General features: G+C 64.3%; 1 protein-coding gene across 1 annotated transcript in view; it reads left to right on the top strand.

The window, feature by feature from the left end:
- The window catches only part of LOC120505122 (ryanodine receptor 1-like), a gene marked incomplete at its 5' end in the record, with an annotated part of 41,907 nt that overhangs the window by 31,904 nt on the left and 888 nt on the right, over positions 1–9,115 (top strand). Inside the window, 16 exon segments of the mRNA XM_039715359.1 lie at positions 308–412; positions 2,163–2,244; positions 2,785–3,608; positions 3,680–3,942; positions 4,038–4,197; positions 4,285–4,371; positions 4,982–5,212; positions 5,713–5,786; positions 6,378–6,420; positions 6,558–6,714; positions 6,930–6,958; positions 7,343–7,624; positions 7,708–7,864; positions 7,996–8,060; positions 8,156–8,256; positions 8,358–8,433. Coding sequence (XP_039571293.1) covers positions 308–412; positions 2,163–2,244; positions 2,785–3,608; positions 3,680–3,942; positions 4,038–4,197; positions 4,285–4,371; positions 4,982–5,212; positions 5,713–5,786; positions 6,378–6,420; positions 6,558–6,714; positions 6,930–6,958; positions 7,343–7,624; positions 7,708–7,864; positions 7,996–8,060; positions 8,156–8,256; positions 8,358–8,433 — 2,736 coding nt within the window.

The following is a 9,115-nucleotide window of genomic DNA, read 5'->3' as shown; positions in this document are numbered from 1 at the left end:
TGAGTGAGCCCCCCCCCCAAAACCCACCTGAGACCCCCTGAAACCCCCCTGGGACCCCCAAACTGCTCTGAGACCCCCAAACCCACCTGAGACACCCAAATCCTCCTGAGCCCCCCAAATCCCCCATGGCCGTGGCCAAGCAGGTGCTCAGCAGCCCCCCCAAGCACACCCAGGTGGGACCCCTGAACACACCTGGAGCCCCCCAAGCCCCCCAGTGCTCCCAGTGTCCCGGGGGCTGCGGGGGTCCCTGCCAGTGCTCCCGGGGGCTGCGGGGGTCCCTGCCAGTGTCCCGCTGTCCCCTGTACAGGGCCCCTGTACTGGGAACCAGCAGAGCCTGGCCCACAGCCGCCTCTGGGACGCCGTCGTCGGCTTCCTGCACGTCTTCGCTCACATGATGAAGAAGCTGGCCCAGGTGGGCACTGGGAGCACTGGGAGGGCACTGGGAGCACTGGGAGCACTGGGAGGGCACTGGGAGGGCACTGGGAGGCACTGGGAGTTACTGGGAGGGCACTGGAAGGGCACTGGGAGCACTGGGAGGGCACTGGGAGGCACTGGGAGTTACTGGGAGGGCACTGGGAGCACTGGGAGGGCACTGGGGTGGCACTGGGAGTTACTGGGAGGGCACTGGGAGTTACTGGGAGGTAACTGGGAGCACTGGGGGCACTGGGAGTTACTGGGAGGACTGGGAGTTACTGGGAGTTACTGGGAGAACTGGGAGCACTGGGAGTTACTGGGAGTTACTGGGAGTTACTGGGAGAGCTCGGGGGGCTCTGTGTGGGAGGAGGGGGCTCGGAGCTCCCTGGGGCAGGAGGGGCCGGGAAGAGGGGGGTGACTCGGGGAGGGGGGGACATGAGGGGACCCCGGTGACACCCCGGTGACAGCAAGGTGACAGCGAGGTGACCCCGGGCTGTCCCTGTCCCCCCAGACTTCCAGAACTACCTGCGGACGCAGACGGGGAACACGACCACCATCAACATCATCATCTGCACCGTGGACTACCTGCTGCGCCTGCAGGTGACACACACAGCTGGCCCGCTGTCCCCGGCGTCCCCAGGGGCCCCCGGTGTCCCCGTGCCACCGTCCCCAATGTCCCCAATGTCCCCGATGTCCCCAGGAGTCCATCAGTGACTTCTACTGGTACTACTCGGGCAAGGACGTCATCGACGAGCAGGGCAAGAGGAACTTCTCCAAGGCCATGGCCGTGGCCAAGCAGGTGTTCAACAGCCTCACCGAGTACATCCAGGTGAGACCCCTGGGACCCCAAACCCACCTGGGACCCCCCCCCAAACCCACCTGAGACCCCCAAACCTCCCTGAGCACCCCAAATCCCCCATGGCCGTGGCCAAGCAGCTGTTCAACAGCCTCACCGAGTACATCCAGGTGAGTGAGACCCCCCCCAAAATCCCCTGAGACCCCAAAACTCACCTGAGACCCCCAAACCACTCTGAGCCCCCCAAACCTCCCTGAGCACCCCAAATCCCCCATGGCCGTGGCCAAGCAGGTGTTCAACAGCCTCACCGAGTACATCCAGGTGAGTGAGACCCCCCCCCAAAACCCACCTGAGACCCCCTGAAACCCCCCTGGGACCCCCAAACTGCTCTGAGACCCCCAAACCCACCTGAGACACCCAAATCCTCCTGAGCCCCCCAAATCCCCCATGGCCGTGGCCAAGCAGGTGTTCAACAGCCCCCCCAGGCACATCCAGGTGAGACCCCTGAACTCACCTGGAGCCCCCCAAGCCCCCCAGTGCTCCCGGGGGCTGCGGGGGTCCCTCCCAGTGGCCCGGGGGCTGTGGGGGTCCCTGCCAGTGTCCCGGGGGCTGCGGGGGTCCCTGCCAGTGTCCCGGGGGCTGCGGGGGTCCCTCCCAGTGGCCCGGGGGCTGCGGGGGTCCCTGCCAGTGTCCCGCTGTCCCCAGGGCCCCTGTACTGGGAACCAGCAGAGCCTGGCCCACAGCCGCCTCTGGGACGCCGTCGTCGGCTTCCTGCACGTCTTCGCTCACATGATGAAGAAGCTGGCCCAGGTGGGCACTGGGAGCACTGGGAGGGCACTGGGAGGGCACTGGGAGTTACTGGGAGGTAACTGGGAGTTACTGGGAGGGCACTGGGAGTTACTGGGAGGTAACTGGGAGTTACTGGGAGGTAACTGGGAGCTCTGGCGCGCAGGACTCGTCCCAGCTGGGGCTGCTGAAGGAGCTGCTGGACCTGCAGAAGGACATGGTGGTGATGCTGCTGTCCCTGCTCGAAGGTGCCTGGGGGGAGCCACCTGGGGTGTCCTGTGACACCTGGCGTGTCCCCAGGTTCCCCAGGTGTCCCCTGACCACCCAAAGTGTCCCCAGGTTCCCCAGGGTGTCCCCTGACCACCCAAAGTGTCCCCAGGTTCCCCAGGTGTCCCCTGACCACCCAGTGAACCCTGACCATCCAAGGATGTCCCCTGATCCCAGGATGTCCCTTGACATCCAAGGTGTCCCTTGAACTCAAGTTGTCCCCTGACCACCCAAAGTGTCCCCTGACCATCCAAGGATGTCCCCTGACCATCCAAGGTCTCCCCTGATCCCAAGGATGTCCCCTGACCACTCAAAGGTGTCCCCTGACCACTCAAGGTGTCCCTTGACATCCAAGGTGTCCCCTGATCATCCAAGGATGTCCCCTGATCTCAGGATGTCCCCTGACCACCCAAGGTGTCCCTTGACACCCAAGGTGTCCTCTGACCACCCAAAGTGTCCCCACGCCCCCAGCCCATCTCTGGGGCCACCGGCGGGGCGGTGACGCCGCCGTGTCCCCGCAGGGAACGTGGTGAACGGCACCATCGCCCGGCAGATGGTGGACATGCTGGTGGAGTCCTCCAGCAACGTCACCATGATCCTCAAGTTCTTCGACATGTTCCTGAAGCTGCGCGACATCGTCTCGTCCGACGCCTTCCGCCACTTCGTCACCGACCCGCGCGGGCTCATCTCCAAGAAGGACTTCCAGAAAGCCATGGACAGCCAGAAGCAGTACGAGCCCGACGAGATCCAGTTCCTGCTCTCCTGCTCCGAGGCCGACGAGAACGAGATGATCGACGTGGAGAGCTTCGCCCAGCGCTTCCAGGAGCCGGCGCGCGACATCGGCTTCAACGTGGCCGTGCTGCTGACCAACCTGTCGGAGCACGTGCCGCACGACCAGCGCCTCAAGACCTTCCTGGAGCAGGCCGAGAGCATCCTGGACTATTTCCGGCCCTTCCTGGGCCGCATCGAGATCATGGGGGCGGCGCGGCGCATCGAGCGCATCTACTTCGAGATCAGCGGCGCCAACAAGGCGCAGTGGGAGATGCCGCAGGTCAAGGAGTCCAAGCGCCAGTTCATCTTCGACGTGGTCAACGAGGGCGGCGAGGCCGAGAAGATGGAGCTCTTCGTCAACTTCTGCGAGGACACCATCTTCGAGATGCAGATCGCCTCGCGCATCTCCGAGGAGGAGGCGCCGCGCGACGAGGAGGAGGAGGAGGACGAGGACAGGGAGGAAGAGGAGCCGGCCGAGGCGCCGGCGCCGGCGCTGCCAGGCCTCGGGGCGCTGCGGCGGCTGCTGGGGTCCCCCCAGACGTGGCGCCGCAGGATCAGGCGGCTGCGCATGGGGGGTTTTTGAGTGGGGGAGGACCCCGGGGGTCGCAGTGGGACATGGGGAGATTTTTGGGGTCTCTATGGCAGTTCCTGCTGGGGAGGTTTTGGGAAACCCAGGGGGGATATTCCGGGGGTCCCCGTGGGGGGTGGGACACAGTGGAGGGTCCCCAAAGCCCCAATTCCACCCCGCCATGGCCCTGCCCGGCTTCAGGGGACTTTGGGGGGTCCCGGGGTGAGAATTTACCCCTCAACGCCCCCCCCGGACCCCCTTGTCCCCCCCAGGAGATGGCAGAGCAGGCGGGGGAGGCTCCGAAGGAAGAGGAGCCCCCGGCCGAGACCGAGAAAGCCGAGTAAGGAGGGCGAGGAGAGAATTTGGGGAGGGGTCCCTGCCCCGCGGGGAGGCTCCGGGCGGGTCCCTGAGCCCCCCGGCCGCTCTGTCCCCCAGCACAGAGAACGGGGAGAAGGGCGGGGGTCCCGAGGAGGGGCCGGAGCCCCGCGCCCCCCCGAGGCGGCGCAAGTCGGTGCCCCGGGAGCGCCGCGAGCCCCCGGCCGAGGGTGGCTTCGACTTCTGGGGAGAGCTGGAGGTGCAGAGGGTCAAGTTCCTGGTAAGGAGGGGGGGGGCCGGGGGTCTCTTTGGGGTGCCCCGAGGGGATTTTGGGGAGCCCCTGGATTGGTTGGTTCCCCTCCCCCAGAATTACCTGTCGAGGAATTTCTACAACCTGCGGTTCCTGGCGCTGTTCCTGGCCTTCGCCATCAACTTCATCCTCCTCTTCTACAAGGTTGGGGGGGATTTGAGGGGGTTTAGGGGGGCTTTAGGGAGTTTTGGAAGGGATTTAGGGGGTCCTGGGGGGTTTTGGAAGGGATTTTGGGGACAGAGAGTTTGGGGACACCCTGGCACCCCATTTTGGGTGGTCCCCAGACCTTTTTATCCCCACCGAGGGGTCTGGAGCCCCCCTGTCCCCACAGAGGGGGGGGTTGGGGACACTTTGGGTACCCTCAGACCCCAGTACCCCATTGTGGTAGCTCCCCAGACCCTTCTGTCCCCCCAGAGGGGGGGTTTGGGGACACTTTGGGTACCCTCAGACCCCAGTACCCCATTGTGGTAGCTCCCCAGACCCTTCTGTCCCCCCAGAGGGGGGGTTTGGGGACACTTTGGGTACCCTCAGACCCCAGTACCCCATTGTGGTAGCTCCCCAGACCCTTCTGTCCCCCCAGAGGGGGGGTTTGGGGACACTTTGGGTACCCTCAGACCCCAGTACCCCATTGTGGTAGCTCCCCAGACCCTTCTGTCCCCCCAGAGGGGGTTTGGGGGCACTTTGGGTACTCCCAGACCCCCCTGTCCCCCCGCGGGCTCTGGACCCCCGGTCCCTCACGGCGCTGTCCCCGCAGGTGTCCGAGCACCCCCCGGGCGCCGCCGAGGAGCCCGAGGGCTCGGGCGCGGCCCCCGAGGAGGACGGGGCGGTGCCGGGGGGCGCGGAGGCGGCGGGGGTCCCCGAGGAGCCCGAGGTTTATTATTTCCTGGAGGAGAGCACGGGCTACATGGGCCCGGCGCTGCGCGGGCTGGCGCTGGCGCACACGCTGGTGGCCTTCCTGTGCATCATCGGCTACAACTGCCTCAAGGTGACAGCGCCTGAGCCCCCCGTGTGCCACCAGAGCCCCCCGTGTGTGCCACCAGAGTCTCCTTGTGTGTCCCCACTGCCCCCTGTGTGTCCCCTGAGCCCCCCCGTGTGTCACCAAACACCCCTGTGTGTCACCAAATACTCCCCCTGTGTGTCCCCAGAGCCCCCCCGTGTGTCCCCTGAGCCTCCTGTGTGTCCCCAGAGTCCCCCGTGGCACCGAACACACCCCTGTGTGTGTGTCCCCAAAGTCCTGTGTGTGTCCCCAAATCTGCGTGTGTTCCCAAATCCCTGTGTGTGTCTGCAAACCCTGTGTGCGTGTCCCCAAAGCCCTGTGTGTGTGTCCCCAAACCTTTGCGTGTCCCCAGATCCCTGTGTGACCCCAAATCTGTGTGTCCCCAAATCCCAGTGTTTCCTCAAATACCTGTGTGTGTCCCCAGGCCCTGTGTGACCCCCATGACCCCAGTGTCCCCCATGACCCCTCGGTGTCCCCAATGTCCCCAGATCCCCCTGGTGATCTTTAAGAGGGAGAAGGAGGTGGCGCGGCGCCTCGAGTTCTCAGGGCTCTGCTGTGACCACTGGGGGCACTGGGGGCACTGGGGGGGACTGGGAGGGCAATGGGAGCCACTGAGAGGGCACTGGGAGAAACTGGGAGGGGCATTGGAAGGCACTGGAGGGCACTGGGAGAGACTGGGAGTGCACTGGGAGGCATTGGGGGGGCATTGGAAGGCACTGGCGGGCACTGGCAGGCACTGGGAGGGCATTGGAAGGCACTGGAGGGCACTGGGAACCAGTGGGAGGGCACTGGAGAGCACTGGGAGGGCACTGGGAGCCAGTGGGAGGGCACTGGGGGGCACTGGGAGAGACTGGGAGGGCACTGGAGGGGACTGGAAGGCACTGGCAGGTACTGGGAGGGCACTGGGAGGTACTGGGGGGTACTGGAGAGCACTGGGAGGGCACTGGGTGGGTTCCAGGGGGTCCGGAGGGGCTGGAAGGGAGGTCTGAGGGTTTTGGGGGGTCTCACAGAGGTTTAGGGGGGTGCTGGGGGTCCCTGGGGGGTCCAGTGGGACCAATTGGGGTCCCCTGGGGTCCCCCTGCCCCAGCTGGGCTGTGGGAAGGGGGCGTCACCCCCACTGACCCCCCCTTTTTTTCTGCCCTGACCCCCCCAGATCCTTCCCCAGCAATTACTGGGACAAGTTCATCAAGAGGAAGGTGAGGAGGGGTCCTGGGGCTGCCACCCCCTGCCCACATTTCAGAGGCATCCCCCGACACTTTGAGCACTTTTCCCTCCATTTTGGGGACCCGAATGTGAATTTTGGGGTCCCCCCAGTGAATTTTGGGGTCTCCAGGTGATGGAGAAGTACGGGGATATCTACGGGCGGGAGAGGATCGCCGAGCTGCTGGGGATGGACCTGGCCAGCCTGGAAATGGGGGCGCAGGGCGAGCGCAGGGCCCCCCCCGACAGCTCCCTGCTCACCTGGTGGGCACCCGGGGCACTTTGGGGGGGCAATCTGGGGAGTTTGGGGGTCCTATAGGGGTCTAAGGGGAGGGTTAGGGGTCCTGGCTGGGTCCCAGGGGGAGTTTTGGGATCCTGTGGGGGGCTAAGGGGAGGGTTAGGGGTCCTGGGTGGGTCCCAGGGGGGGATTTGGGGCAGTTTTGGGGTCCTACAGGAGTCTAAGGGGGGGTTTTAGGGGTCCTGGGTGGTCCTAGGGGGTAGTCAGACACCTCATGGGTCTGGGGGCTCCCCTGGGTGGGTCCTAGGGAGGGATTTGGGGGAGTTTTGGGGTCTAATGGTGGCATTTTAGGGGTCCTGGGTGGCCCTAGGGGGTAGACACCCACCCCATGGGTCTGGGGGCTCCCCTGGTCGTCAAGGGACAGTGGGACCGGCTGGTGCTCAACGCCCAGTACGGGGCACTGGGACAAACTGGGGGGGACTGGGGGGACTGGGAGGGCACCAGAGGGGACTGGGAACCACTGTAAGGGCATTGGGAAGCACTGGGAAAAACTGGGAGGGCACTTGGAGGTACTGGGAGGGCACTGGGGGGGACTGGGAGGCACGGGGAAGCACTGGGGGCACTGGGAGGGCACTGGGGGGCACTGGGAGAAACTGGGAGAGCATTGGAAAGCACTGGAGAGCACTGGGAGGCACTGAGGGGGGCACTGGGAAGTACTGGGAGGGCACTGAGGGGGACTGGAAGGCACTGGGAGGACACTGAGGAGCATTGGGAGAGGGGGGGCTCGGCGGGGGTCTCCCGAGCCCCCCTGACCCCTCTGTGCCCAGCTGGTGATGACGGTGGGGCTGCTGGCCGTGGTGGTCTACCTGTACACCGTGGTGGCCTTCAACTTCTTCCGCAAGTTCTACAACAAGAGCGAGGATGAGGATGAGCCCGACATGAAGTGTGACGACATGATGACGGTGAGAGGGGGTCCCGGGGGGGTCTCCAGGTGGATTTTTGGGGTTCTCCGGGGGTCCCTGACCTCCCCCTGTGCCCCCTGCAGTGCTACCTGTTCCACATGTACGTGGGGGTCCGGGCCGGGGGCGGCATCGGGGACGAGATCGAGGACCCTGCGGGGGACGACTACGAGCTCTACCGGGTGGTCTTCGACATCACCTTCTTCTTCTTCGTCATCGTCATCCTCCTGGCCATCATCCAGGGTGGGCAGGCCTGGCAGGGCGTGGGGAGGGGGCTTTGGGGGTTCTGGAAGGGCCTGGGGGGGATCTGGGGGGGGGTCTGTACCTCCATGTTGTGTCCCACCCCTCTGACCCCTCCATTTTGTGCCCCCCAGGTCTGATCATCGACGCCTTCGGGGAGCTGCGGGACCAGCAGGAGCAGGTCAAGGAGGACATGGAGGTGAGTCTGGGGGCAGAGGAAGGTGAGGACCCCCCCCTAGGTGGGGCTGGGGGGTGCAGAGACCCCTCTCTGACCCCCCCGGGCCCCCTACCCAGACGAAATGCTTCATCTGCGGCATCGGGAGCGATTATTTCGACACGACGCCCCACGGCTTCGAGACCCACACGCTGGAGGAGCACAACCTGGCCAACTACATGTGAGCCTGGGGGGGGTCTCGGGGGGCTTTTGGGGGGTCCTGCAGGGGGCTGGGGGTCCCTGCTGACCTCTGACACCCCCGGATTCCACCCCCCACCCCAGGTTTTTCCTGATGTATTTGATCAACAAGGACGAGACGGAGCACACGGGGCAGGTGGGGACAGTAAGGGGGAAAAGGGCAGGAATCCTGAGGGGGAAAGAGGGAAATAGGAGGGGGAAAAGGGCGTGAATCATGAGAGGAAAAGAGAGAGGAAAAGGAGGGGAAATGTGAGGGGTAAAGGGGAAAACGTGAGGGGGAAAAGGGGAAAATGTGAGGGGAGAAGGGTGAGAAACGTGAGGGGGAAAAGGGCGCAAAACGTGAGGGGGAAAAGGGCAGGAATGCTGAGGGGAAAAGAGGGAAATATGAAGGGGAAAAGGCTGTGAATCGTGAGGGGAAAAGAGAGAGGAAAAGGGGGGGAAATGTGAGGGGCAAAGGGGAAAATGTGAGGGGAGAAGGGCAAGAAACGTGAGGGGGAAAAGGGTGGGAAACGTGAGGAGAAAAGAGAACTGCGAGGGGAAAAGGCCATGAATCGTGAGGGGAAAAGAGAGAGGAAAAGGGGGGGGCAAATGTGAGGGGCAAAAGGGAAAACGTGAGGGGAAAAAAGGGCCGAAGTCATGAGGGAAGAAAAGGGCAGGAATTGTGAGGGGAAAAGGGTGGGAAATCATGAGGGGAAAAGGGGGGGAATGTGAGGGGAAAAGGGTGGGAATCATGAGGGGAAAAAGGGCGGGAAACATGAGGAGAAAAGAAAACTGTGAGGGGAAAAGGCTGTGAATCGTGAGGGGGGAAAGGGCAGAAATCATGAGGGGAAAAGGGAGGAAAA

Source organism: Passer montanus, unplaced genomic scaffold (genome assembly GCF_014805655.1).
Source record: "Passer montanus isolate IOZ18808 unplaced genomic scaffold, ASM1480565v1 scaffold327, whole genome shotgun sequence".
Lineage (NCBI taxonomy): Eukaryota > Metazoa > Chordata > Aves > Passeriformes > Passeridae > Passer > Passer montanus.
The sequence above is the reverse complement of the archived record's forward strand: the minus strand, read 5'-3'. Positions and strand labels throughout refer to the sequence as shown.